Below are 13,926 nucleotides of genomic sequence, written 5' to 3'. Positions count from 1 at the left end.
TCTGTGGGGGGCATGTCAGCAGAATGCAGGTTAGTGGTGCTGGTGGGGGCGGAAGTGGTTGTGACCACGGCAGCAGGGGTAGCCGAAGTCACTGAGCATGTGGCATCAGCGATGATGTGAAGGGTGGAAGTGATGTCACGTGTGATGCATGAGGAATTGTGAGGGGTGGAAGTTGTTGTGGGAGTGGCCATGATGGGGGGCGCAAGTGACATCATCAATCAGCGTGGGGGTGGCAGCAACATCAGCCGTATGGCTAATGGCGTCTGAGTAAATTCCGAAGCCAGGGGAATCTTCTGGAATGTTTGAGGAGCGCTGGTTATGGAGGTGGGTAGATAAAAGTTTGTTGTACTTACAGTTTTTGATGTTTGAGATGGAGTTGAAATACTGTTTGTGAAAGTATGAATTCTCCTGAGGATGTAGTACAGAGTGGGTCCTTTGCAATACTGTGGCCCTCAGCTGAGGCAGGGCTGACTGTAGAGATGTTAGGTGCCGGCGCATTGCTGCGAGTGTGGAGCGGAGGATCTTGAAGGAGAACTGTTGCTGGTGTTTTTGAATCTGTAGTCTGTACTGTTTGTCCTGTTCGGGTCCGAACTCTGCTGGTTTAAAGGTGGTCCGGAGCCAGTGTGGGATGAGTTGGTTACAGAGGCAGGCACTGAGGAAGCAAATGTGGCTGTGGTAGCGAGTTTGTTTCACGACATGGTTGAAGAGCTTCAGGGCAAAGGAAATGACCTGGGAGTTGCAGTGAGAGAGAGACTCCCTGAGATTCTTGTAGAGAAAGGAGGAAAACCCTCTGACAAATCCATGCTGACTATCCCTGATAATCCCTGTCTTTCCAAGTTTTGATTAATCCCATCCCTCTTTTTTTTCCCCAATAATTTCTCTACCACTGCCATCAGACTAATTGATCTATAAATCCCTGGCCTATCTCTACTGCCCTTCTTGAACAAAAGGAATCATATTGGCTATCTTGCAGTCATCTGGTACTTTGGTTTTGGTCAGCAAAGGATTAAATATATCCGCCAAGGCCTGAGCAATTTCCTTCTTTGCCTCCCAAAGCAGTATGGGTTACATCTCATCAGGCCCTGCAGATTTATGCACACCAAAACATCTAATACCTCCTCCTCCTTTTTAATCTTAACATGTTTCAAACCTCACCATCCCAACTGAAATCCCAGCTGCAATGACTTTCTCCTCTGTAAATACAGATGAGAATTACTCATTTAAGGTTTCACCCACATCCACTGGCTCCATGCACAGGCCATGCCTTTGGCCTCTCATAGATCTCACTCTTTCCCTGATCATCCTCTTGCTCTTAATATATTTACAAAATGCTGTGGGTTTGTTTTAATCCAATCTGCCAAAGATACTTCATTGCTGCTCTTGCCTTCCTCAATTCCTTTTTTGAGCAATCTCCTGCATTTGAAGGGCCTCCCCGGTTTTTAATGCACCATACCTAGCATTTGCTTCCTGTCTCTTTATCAAACTTCTAATATCCCTTGATATCCAGTATTCCCTGGACTTGCAGCCTTTGCCCTTCACGCTGGCCCTGAATTCTCACTCTACTTTTTTAAAAAAGATTCCTACTTTCCAAATGTAAGTTGGAAGTGACCTGCAAGTAATTATTCCTAGACTGTTTGTCAGAGTTATGGTCAATATCCCCGAAATGCTCGGCCACTGAGACTTCAACCATTTGACCAGCTTCATTCTGTACGATTAGGTCGAACAGTGCTTCATTTCCAGTAGGACTATCATGTATTGGCACAAAAGGTTCCCCTTGATGCACTTTGAAAATTCCACCCAGCTAATCTTTTCACACTAAGATGATTCCAGTTAACATTAGCAAAGTTGAAATCCTCTCCAAGCATAGGAGGAGAAAGTGAGGACTGCAAATGCTGGAGATCAAAAATGTGTTGCTGGAAAAGCACAGCAGGTCAGGCAGCATCCAAGGAGCAGGAGAATCAACGTTTCGGGCATGAGGGAGGGTCGGCGCTGAGGGAGGGTCGGTGCTGAGGGAGGGTCAGTGCTGAGGGAGCTATAAAATGTTGTAGCCAGAACATGCCGCAGCAGAGCCCCCATTCTTCACTGTGACATCTGTAATTGTTATACACTACTGGACATGAACATCAAATGCTTTCATCTGGAATTTCTATATTAGCAAAGGCATTAAGTCGTTTCACAAATTGGCATGGGCAAGCAACCGGACTTACCACATCATCTCGCCTGCTGTCAGCCCAATCCTCATTCCACATCAACCTTTCAACAATGTACTTTGCTCAGTGACACCAATGACCAGCATGCTTCTACCAGCTTGCTTCATCTGTAAGTACATGTACACACATGAATCTCAGGGAGTCCCTCTCCTACTGCAACTCCCAGGTCATTTCCTCTGCCCTGAAGCTCTTCAACCATGTCATGAAACAAACTCTTAGCATTCACTCATTTTGCACTTAAGTGGATAGAAGCTGGCAGCCTCAATTAATTATTTTCTTCATGCATACTTACTGATCTCAGCACTGATTTACAGAACGCCAGCCTCAGTGGGGGTGCATTGCTTTTTTAGTGCTCAGCATCTTTAGTGCTCAATTACAGGCTGCCAGCTTTATGGCACACATTGGTTTTTAGCATAAAGGGAGAGGCAGGTAGCTTGTCCTCACAGGAGAACAGAACAGTCAATGATGTGGATGCTTTGCTATGTGGCACCATGCTACAGTAATGTCAAACCTGCAGCATGTATGTGCCAGTTCGTGCAGCAAACACGGTTTCAAGCAAATGGTCATATGTAAAAGTGAAAGGGGAGAAGTCCCTAGTGGAATGAAGGGGGACTACATTCAGTCAGTGTGTAGCACCTAAGTCATGGGACTTGTCCCTTGAGACAAGAGAGGGATTAGATATGATTGTAATGGACGAGCAGGGAGATGTGTAGAGAGTGAGAAAGTGGGTGAGAGCTGTTGAAAGGACATAATACATGCAATAGTTAGTTTCAAATGAACATACTAACAAGGTGCAGACGTAAGCCATTTGGCCCTTCAAGCCTGCTCTGCCATTCAAGACGAACATGGCTGATGTCAGTGTTGCAGATTCAACATTCCCATCAATTCACAAGAAACTATGATCCTTTTGCCTAACAAGAACCAATTCACCTCAACCTTAAAAATATTCAATGATCCCATCACCACCATTTTCTGATGCGCAGAGCTCCGAAGTTGCACAACTCTCAAAACAAAATCCCCTGATTTCTATCTTGAAAGGCTGACCTTTCAGTTTTAAAACAGTGTCCTAAAATTCTGAACTCACCTACAAGAGTAAACATCCTTTTCCCGTCCACCTTTTCAGGACCATTGAAAATCTTATAAACGTCAATCATATCACATCCTACTACTTCAAACTCAAGTGAAAACAAGCCTAGCTTTTCCAATCTTTCTTCTTAAGACTGCCCACTTGTTCCAGGCATCAATTCGGTAAACCTCCTCTGAATGATCTCCAAATGCATTTACATCCTTAAATAAGGAGACCAAAACTACATGTAGTTTGAGAAATGTAGCCTGAACAATGTCCTGAATAATATTCAAATCACCCATAATTATTGATGCCCTTTGCAAAACCTCCACTTTTGCCTAGCTTCCTGTACTTCTTGAATGTCATACAGCCCTCAAATTCAAAGCCCAATCCTCATTATGTTTCAGCCATATCTCTGTAATGGCTATGAGATCATATTTATTCACTTCAATGTGCACTAGCAATTCATTTCCAATGCCACGAATGCAAGATACAAAGCCTTTATTTTTGTTTTTTGTCTTATCTTTTTCCAGCAACTAGTCTTGACTGCAGATGTATTCTTTTTCTCACGTCCCTTCCTGTGATTCTGTGGCCTTCAGTTTCAACATCAGCATTTTGCTTTACTGTTTTGACTTTATCCAAGTTGTTACATTTGCCCAAGGTTGATCCCTCACCACCTCCCCTCAAGCCCTCATACCCCTTTTCTTGCCACCCCACTATGGTTTAAAGCCCTATCTACATCCTTAGGCATGCAATCTAGGAGAACACCAATTCCAGTGCTGTTCAGGTCTAGACCATCCCAAAATTTACTGACCCCAGTTTTCCCATTACTGTTGCCAGTGCCAATGAACTAGAACCCTTTCTTACACACGGTTGTTTGAGCCACACATTCGTTTCTCCACATCTGCTCATCCTGTCCATTTTCACATGGCTCAGGTAGCAAGTCAGAGATTGTCACCTTTGAAGTTGTGTTCAGTTCTGGTCACCACATTACAGGCAGAATGTGGAGGCCTAGGAGAGGGTGCAGAAGAGGATTACCAGGATGCTGCCTGATTGGGGGGTATGACCTATAAGAACAGGCTAGAAAAGCTGTTAGTTTTGCTGGAGCGGTAGAGACTAAGGAGAGTCGTGATAAAAGTCTATAAAATTATGAGATGCATAGATCAGGTTGATGGTCAGAATCTTTTTCCCAGAGTTGAAATGTCTATTACCAGGGGGCATGCATTTAAGGCGAGATGGGAAAAAAGTTTAAAGGAGATGAGAGGGGCAAGTCTTTTTTTTAAAATTTTACACAGAGTGGTAGGAGTCTGGGACGCACTGTCAAGGATGGAGGTGGCAGCAGACATCATATGCATTGAAGGGACTTTTAGGTAAGCACATGAATATGCAAGGAATGGATGGATATAGACCAAGGGCAGGCAGAAAGGACTAGTTTAACTTGGCATCATGTTCAGCACAACATCATAGGCCAAAGGGCCCATTTCTGTGCTGTACTGTTCTAAGTTTTATTTTTTAAATGTAGCACTTGAATTCCTAAACTCTGTCAGCAGAATGTCTTTCCTAGTTCTACCTATGCTGCTGGTACAGACATGGATCATGACCACTGAATCCTCCCCATCCCACTGCAGGTCCTTGTCCAGTCCAGAGCAAATAACACACCACCTAGGATCAGTCAGAAAACAGACTCATCTGAACTCTTGCAATTTACTGCAGGGAAAACAGTGTCAATCTCCCTCACTATGATGCCCTCTACAATCATATATTCCTTCTTACAGGAAGCCATTCAAAGTGTGGGTAGAATGCAACAGTGCAGTGCACAGTTCACTCATCCACTCTACAGCCCTCACTCTCATCCAAACCTGTTGGGACAATTGCAAAGCCTGAGCATAGATTAAACATGATATGGATCAAAAGGTGTGAATAATACTGTTCAATCCTCAAATATAACTTGAATCAATAATAAAAATAATTGTTTTACTAAATGTAAGTGAAAAGAATTTGAATAGACAGACAGTGTTCTTCTGTGAATGATTAAAGACCAAGTACAGGACTCAAGCATATTGCCACACATATTGCCTACTTGTTAGCTTTTATGAATAAATAAAAACTTTAATTAGATTTTTTTAAAATAGTGGACAGGATAGCCAAATTCTACCATTTCATTTGGTGGCTTTAAGTGATGATCATTAAATAAATGTGAAATTTCTTATACTGGTCACAATTTTAATCCATTGTATGTTCTTTTTCATTCACGATGTCTGCACAGTTTTGGTGATTGGAGCAAAACTTTACATTTTTTTCCCCTCTATAAACAACCTAAATTGAATGACAGCACTCATCATATTTTTCCTCAAGTAAAAAAGATAATGCATTTCATAAAGGTTAAAGATCTCACAACACCAGATTATAGCCCAACAGGTTTATTTGGAAGCACTAGCTTTCGGAGTGCTGCTCCTTCATCAGGTGGTTATGGATTATAAAATCATAAGACACAGAATTTATAGCAAAAGTTTACAGTGTGATGTAACTGAAATTATATATTGAAAAATACCTGGGTTGTTTGTTACGTCTCTCATCTTTTAGAATGACCATGTTGGTTTCAGTTTATTATGTGATTTACGTATGAAAGAACTGAAACCAACATGGTCATTCTAAAAGATGAGAGACGTAACAAATATTCTAGGTCTTTTTCAATATATAATTTCAGTTACATCACACTGTAAACTTTTGCTATAAATTCTGTGTCTTATGATCTTATAGTCCACAACCACCTGAAGAAGCAGCACTCCGAAAGCTAGTACTTCCGAATAAATCTGTTGGACTATAACTTGGTGTTGTGCGATTTTTAACTTTGTACATCCCAGTCCAATACCAGATCTCCAAATCAACATTTCGCAAGGTTAAGTATTCATAATTCAAAAACATCAAGTGGTCTTTACATAGACAAGTGCTGACTTTGCTTTCTGTTTGCCCGATGCCTATATTCACATATTCGCTAAGCCTGGTATATTGTCCTAAATACATGATAGAATCATCTAATGAAGAAGAAAGCTTTATTCAAGTGTGTTATAACTATTATTTATACAAAATCCAAGGTTTTCAGTGACTATGTTGTTAAATTTTAAAAATTTATGAATTATAAACTTAATTCTAAACCAGAAAATTATTAGAAATGCATAAGTCAATATTTGTGGAGAGATATGTTGCTGGAACTCCTTAGCATTTCCATTTTTATTTCCAATTTTCTGCATCCACCTTACTTTGCTTTTGTAACATTAAGGTCAGTGTTTTAATTTTACTCCTATCTTCCACAAATGGAGAAATTACTTTGAATAGATACAGTAATAATATTGACAACTCGTATTTATTGGCTGTAGTTTAAACTGGAATCAAATTTATTGTTGAACTAACTCTACTTTCATGACGGCAGGGCTCAAAGCTGGTGAATGGCCGGCATATTATGGAATGGGATTTAGTTGCCAGCAACGGAATTATACATGTCATAGAGGGACCTTTAATAACTCCTCATCCAGTAAGTACTTCGCAGAAGATTACAAACACTAGTGGCCTTGGTTCAAAATTGAAATTTTCAAAAGGTGAAATGGTTAGTTACATCTTCCAACTCAAAAGATTCAGAATTAAATCCAGCTTAGATTGATGGCAGGGGTAGACTTCACTTTTGTTCCTACTGAAATAGCATGTTTGTGGGGTTGGTGGGGCCAGGGGTGGAGATAGCGAGAGAGGAGAGAATAGATTTTCAATTCATTTTGCAGTGGATACAAAGTATTCATAGTTCAGGATCAACTATGGTTTTAAGGAAATACCTAATTATTACAGAAGGATTTTTGGAGTAAAATTTGAAGTATATTGCTTGGGGATTAAATGCAGAGAACTTCTCCTTTACCGAACCAGTGTTTATACTTGATCGGAGACGACCTAATAATGATACTGGTAAAAAGAAATGTTGAAATACATGTTCCATTCCACATTGTTGACCTTTTGACAACTAACTTGATACTAACATCATGCAAAGATTTTTACAAGAACACAAATGATTTTGTAAATGTGAGAAACTTTGCTAATCAGCAAGCCCCTTTGTTTTGTAGGTTTTGGTTTCTGCAAATTTATCCAATGGTGTCCTTGGAGCAACCTTACTTCTAGGACTGGGATGTTTGATTGCCGCAATAGTTGGAGTGAGTTTTTGTCTCCGACGCAGGAGAGAGATTTTCCAATTTCAGTACTTCAAGGTATGTCAAATTGTGTTACAATCCAATGATACATCCCTGCACTGATTCTTCATAGCCCACCTTGATGTTACATAATAAATAGCACTGTGTTAGCCTGCAACAACTTGCAAGAATGCACAGATACTCAACATTGGGATATTCCCACTGGCTTCGGAACCCTGATACAAAACATCAAATAGAGGTCTGAAGTCTAAACTAAGAAATACAGTCACTTGGCAGTGATATCCAAATTGACCAATTAGTGCTCATCTTGATCAGAGATTAAAAATCCAACTCTTGGGTTCTGCATTTACACAGTTCATTTATGGTGCTATCCTTGTGTAAACATTAAGTATATGCTATTACTTATAGAACAGTAGAATGTTATTGATGTCATATCAAATTACACCCAGCTAAGTGCTGTGGATTATGGTCTTCAAATTAATTCAAAATTTGAAGTGGAGGATATAAAGTGCTTCCTTTTACTAAATAGCAGAATTTTAAATGGGTGAATTCCTGAAGTATTCAAGTCCACACTTCAAGGTTTCCAGGGTAGGCTAGCCATAGATTGACACAGCCTATTTAAATTTCACAAGATTGGATTTATCCTTACTGAGAGAATGAGTGTATTCCTTTTGACACAGACTTGTAAGTGACTCTGAAATACAACAATTAATTTCTAAGAGACCAGATGCTAACAGAATAACAGATAGTTGGGACATTTGAAATTATGTATAGCCAAAGTATGTTTAATAAAATTTAACTTACATTCTATTCATTATTAGGCTAATGATGATGATGGTATAGGCCTCAGTGCAGAGGACAATCCTGCTCTGGTTTCTGTGCCAAATCCAGTGTACGGAGCATATGGTATAGTTACAGATAGCACCACTGAACCATTTGAGGTAAGTGGCTACTAAATATACTCAAGCTAGAGAATGGTTTTCAAATGTGTAACGTAAATGTTTGGATGGAAGTTAAAAGACAATTATTTCTTTGGGAAGAAATATCAAGCATGTGAGAGAAAAGCTGCTTGAATTTTGTTTTATTAGAAATCACCTTAAATTATCAACCAATTTTATAATAAATTCCAAAATTCACATTTAAATCAATCAAAGGGCTTAGAATATTCTTTGTCACATGTATTCCAGTATTGGAGTACAGTGAAAAGTTTTTAAAATGGCTGCCTCCAATGGCACCATCTTAGGTACAAAAAGATGGAATAAGTAAAATTTGTAGTATTACTTAGTCTCTAAAAAAACACAAAGTTACAAATAAGATAGTTAAAAGATTGATATTACACTCTGGTAAAGATTTTCAAATAGCAGCAGCTCAGCATATGGTCAGACCGCTCACACCAGGCCACTGTCAAACGGACTGTCCCGCTCCACTCCAAGCTTCCAGTTCGCTTCACACTGGTACTTCCTTGCACCAAAGGAAGTTGTGCTGCTCCAGGACTGCTTTTTAAAAAAAAACAGCAGAGCAGAGGAACTCCAGGTGGAGCGCCCTACTCTGCCCGCTGGCTTAATGAAACTGGTGTGATTTTAGTGTTAGTGGGAGGTCGGACACAATGGTCACATTCTGCCTCAAAATAAAAAGCATTTTCATCTTCCAAGTGACCATAGCAAAGGGAGGTAAAAGTTGGCTATTAAAGTTTCATTAGTGCACCAATTACTTTTCCCTTCAAAACCTGCACTCTCTTTTCCTGTTCCATTAAATAATACCATTTCAGGTTTGCCATGCCTGTTCCTGCCAAACTGGAGCTGGTCAGCTAGAACAAGCATGTGTGCCTTCTGACTTAAGATTTTGAATTTATTAAAGAAGCCAGCTAATGGCCTGAACATAGCCATTTAAAGGAAGTGGCCAACTTTACATTCAATCCCATTGACCGCTTTCTTTGCGTTCTGCAAAGTTGGCAGAGTCAAACCAGTGGGCAACCACTAACAGATCATCAGGCTCATTTTTCTTGTCCCACTTTGTCACATCTTGATTTGGAACGTAGAAATTGGTTTCACGAAACTTTATGGACACCGATGGGATCAGCTGATGTCTGATTTAGCATCCTTCCTGGACTACACAATGCAGGTTCAGATATTGTGGCTATATAATGATAGAAGGTGGTTCAAATCTAGTTCCTTATTGAGCATTACTAGACACAAAGTTTAGTCACAAGGCCAGCAATTGCCACATGCAAGGATTTGTCCTCAGGTAATAAGATTTCTTCATAACTTCACTGGTTTGTAACAAGGCGGCTTGGATTAAACATCTGTATATCATTGAAGGCTGTAAGGTAGATAGTACAGTTAATACTCCTATTTATAAAGCTAGATTTCATATGTAAGAGTACAAGTGTAAGAAACTCAAACCTAAACTAATACTTTGGCTTCATTTAGCATATTGTGTGCAGTTCTGGACATCTTGTTTTAGGAAGGATGTGAAGGCATTAGAGGGTCAGAAAAGATCCATGGAAATGGTTCCAGCTATCAGGAGCTTCAGTTACATGGACAGATTAGAGAAGCTACAATTGTTTCGCTTTGAGAGAACAGAATATCGAGGGGAGCTTCAGTAGGTGTAATAAAAATCATGTTCGGTCTCATCAGCAAGATGATAGGTAGAAAGAGTAAAAACCAGAATAAACAGATATAAGAGCACAGGAATTGGCAAAGAGAGCAATGGCAATGAGAGACTTTTTAAAAAAGGCACCAAGTGACTAAGTATCCAAGTGGCGGTCGAGGCAGATTAAATCATGGCTTCCAGAAGGAAACTGGCTTATAGCCTTGCACATTTTTCTTCAGCCTGTGAGAAAAGTAGCAGGTTAGTTGTATTTAGTGAATCGCATTTGCACATAAGTGGCATAGACAACAGTAAACAGCCTCAGTGCTATAACTTTATGTGGAAGCATAACTAACTTAGTTGGGCTCAGCAGTTCCAGGAAAGACAATTTCCAAAAAGAATTTTTCAATGTGACTTAAAATGATGATGATATTATTGAACGAAAAAAAAGACATTGTGCTTTAAGTCTTCGAATAAAGTTTTTATCTAACTCTTCAATTGTCTATTACTTAACTAAATATGACTTTGTTGATAGATTTGGGTGCAAAGTTTTCACTTGGCGAAACTCATCCCTAAATGGGTGGCATGGTGGTTAGCACTGCAGCCTCATAGCACCAGGGACCCAGGTTTGATTCTAGCCTCACAGTTTGCATATGCTCACCGTGTCTGTATGGGTTTCCTCCATGTGCTCTGATTTCTTCCCACAGTCCAAAGAAGTGCAGGTCAGGTGAACTGGCCATGCTAAGTTGCCCATAGTGTTCAGGGATGTCTAGGTTAAGTGCATTAGTCAGAGTTAAAAATGTAGAGTTGTAGGGGAATGGGTCTGGGTGAGTTACTCTTCAGAGGGTCAGGGTGGACTTGGGCTAAAGGGCCTGTTTCCACACTGTAGGGATTCTATGATTCTAAATAAAAGCAACTTTCATGCAAATAAATATAATACATAGAAAGGTGTATTATATAGACATGTTGCCTTAACCAAAAATGAAACTACTGTTCAAGAATTTGCTGATTTTAACAAGTTTGTCTTTAAATACAGGACAATGATGAATATGAATATTATTCAGACACACAGAACATTCTACAGGATTGAGGAACCAGACCTCTGCTTTTTTTTTTAAAAAAAAACACTCATACTGTACCATTTTAGTGCAATGTATGACGATGCTACAGGAACAAAGTATAGGCTCCAATGAAGGACAGGCTATACGATAGCAACAAAATAAATGAATCATTGGACTTGGTGTCCAATTACTTTTTGTACTGATGTGTGGGCACACTGTCAGGTCACCAAGAAACATATGAAATGCACAAATTGAATTGCATTTTTGCAATAGTCTGGTGACTCTAGAAAGACTGAAAATTTATTTTTTCATTTTGTACTAATAGGCAAAAGATAACATTGTTTATATATAAAAAGTTGTAATACTCATCTTTTTACAAGAAGGCCATTGTATACTTTTCTTTGACTATGTTAAAATGCAGAATATATAACAACTGAATGTCATTTCTTTACTTCCAAGATGTTTAAAAATGCAAAATAAAAAAGGCAGAATTTCTCAGCAGGTCTGGCAGAAATTAAGACAAAAATTACAGGTTACATTTTCATTTAAAAACCTCAGTGAGACAGTTCTGATGAAGATCTACTCGAAATGAATTAACAATTTCTGCTCGCTGATGCTGACAGCTCCACTGCTGTTCCTGCATTTTTGTTTGACTAACAAAATACCTACTAAAGCAACCTTTTGTTCACTCTTTTTGAATTGTTTCAAAAACTATTGTATGTTTAACATGAATGGGATTGCCTGTTGAAAGGAACAGTTAATGAAAATCATATGCATTAAGTATCATAACATGAATTTCAACCAGAAACAAAGCATTGCAAAACAGATGATTAATTGCTGTTGAGATCACATTTTTCAGGACTAAGTCACTAGTGCTTCATTTCTTCAAAAACCAAGGTTTGTTATATGCCAGACATCAAATCTTCCATGAAAATTTGAAAATAAAAAAAAAATTTTTATTATAACTGTCTGCATGAATGTTCTGTTCAAGAACCTAATCACTATGATTAACAAGTACTTGAGACCCTCCATTATCTGGCGTAAAGAATGTAAATCTTAAGTCACTTCAGTTCTTTTGGGACTGGTGATTCTTTAGCATGAATAATTACACATTAGAATCGACCACTAGGTGGCAGTGTTTCCAAGTGTTATGTCAGCTTATTGAATGCATTATCAAATTTAGTATTATGTATTAGTGTTAAAAATCACATTGCACCATGAAATTTTATTCAGATCACATTTTATACAGAGATTCTAGAAATCACATGCTTTGTATATTTAGCAATTATATGATTAAGGACACAAAATCAGGAGACTTTGTAAACTAAGAAAGGAAGGAAGGACTGGCATTAAATGCAAAAACAAATCTATAAAATGTAGGTCATTTGTATTGCGCACACATTCATGGATTCAGTTGTGAAGCTTTTATGTGGAAACATTCAGTTAACCTGATGGATAATGGTGATACTTCCCGACTTTCCCCCAGTTACATCACCCTTTAGATACTAACTTCACAATGATGTAGTTAATGGTTTTAAAAATAAATCAATCAATCTCAATTAAAGACTTTAGGCAATTGTCATTTGAATGACCTCATCCAAACCAAAACATTTGTTACAACTAGAAACGAATTTCAGTTCACTTTCCTAGTTTATTATTTCTGAAGGATACAGTGCAGACATTACAACATTCACTTTAGTTTAAAACTCAGACTCGAAAACATTTCATTAGATGTTAAATACATAAAGTAAAAAGTCAAAATTGTGTTAATCAGTGTGTAACACTGACAGTTCATAACTGAAAGCTACAAGCCAAAAACAAAAGCAGCTGCCACCTCTATAAGCCAAGGTATCAGAGCAACAGTTCACTGGCAGTTACTACAGGAGACATCAATTTCTTCACATTAACACCAATTCAGCTCAGCTTGAACACCCAAATATTTGAAGACAAAACTATGGAGGCATGTCAAATATATAAGCAAACATATAGAGAGCCAAGTTGGAAAATGTCACAACCAGTTTGCCATTTGCTGAATATTGCAAAAGCACAAAAAAAAACTTTGCCCAGCTTGGAAAGCAAGACAACTCAGTTACCCCATTTCAAGAGCTCCATGATCAAAAACTTGCATGAAGACGGCTATGGTGAGATCAAAATTGTGAAATGGAGAGTTTTTAATTAAAAAGAAAACGCTACCTACTTCAGCTATTGACCTTTTGGATAAAACTTAAACAATTAACAATCAAGCATCATCTTGATACTAAAATTCTCAATCCAATTTTAAAACCTCTCCAGGGTTTTGCATCCTTCCTATATCTACAACATCCTTCAGCCTCATAACTAGAATAGCTGCATGCCTCTAATACTGGCTTTGTGCCTCACCAAATCTAAATGCTGCACCAATGGCTATGTCTTGAAGTCCTAGGCTCTAGAATTCCCTCCCTAAATCTCTACAGCACCTCTTCCTCACTTCCTTCCTAGGAGACATTCCAGGAAACATATACTTTGAGCAAACGCTTGGTCTGTCATAACTTGATTATGAGCACTGTTGTGAAGCATTTTGGGATACTTCATTAAATTAATGGCACTGTGTAGGTCAGTGCAGTTGTTGACTCAACTGAACAATATTCATGAACAAAATTATTCATCTCCAGATCAAAAGAAAAGTGATGTTTTTGCATGACCTCCCATGGTGCTGCAAAAAAGAGTCATGGAAAATCTGGGAATGTGGAATTCCATAAAGGAATAAAATAAATCAGAAGCTTTACAAGATACATTTTATGTGCTAGAGATACTTAAAGTTATGCAACATC

At 38.7% G+C, this 13,926-nt stretch overlaps 1 protein-coding gene across 2 annotated transcripts in view; it reads left to right on the top strand.

Annotated features, from left to right (window-relative positions):
* stab1 (stabilin 1) overlaps window positions 1–11,169 on the top strand; it is a 273,869-nt gene extending 262,700 nt beyond the window's left edge. For both annotated transcript variants that reach the window (XM_043707873.1, XM_043707874.1), the window contains 4 exons: window positions 6,707–6,808; window positions 7,383–7,523; window positions 8,288–8,407; window positions 11,092–11,169. In XM_043707873.1, coding sequence (XP_043563808.1) covers window positions 6,707–6,808; window positions 7,383–7,523; window positions 8,288–8,407; window positions 11,092–11,145 — 417 coding nt within the window. In that variant the 3' untranslated portion in view covers window positions 11,146–11,169. The remainder of the gene's footprint in view (window positions 1–6,706; window positions 6,809–7,382; window positions 7,524–8,287; window positions 8,408–11,091) is intronic.
* The last annotated feature ends 2,757 nt before the right edge of the window (window positions 11,170–13,926 follow it).

This window comes from Chiloscyllium plagiosum, chromosome 18, assembly GCF_004010195.1.
Source record: "Chiloscyllium plagiosum isolate BGI_BamShark_2017 chromosome 18, ASM401019v2, whole genome shotgun sequence".
Taxonomy (NCBI): domain Eukaryota; kingdom Metazoa; phylum Chordata; class Chondrichthyes; order Orectolobiformes; family Hemiscylliidae; genus Chiloscyllium; species Chiloscyllium plagiosum.
The sequence above is the reverse complement of the archived record's forward strand: the minus strand, read 5'-3'. Positions and strand labels throughout refer to the sequence as shown.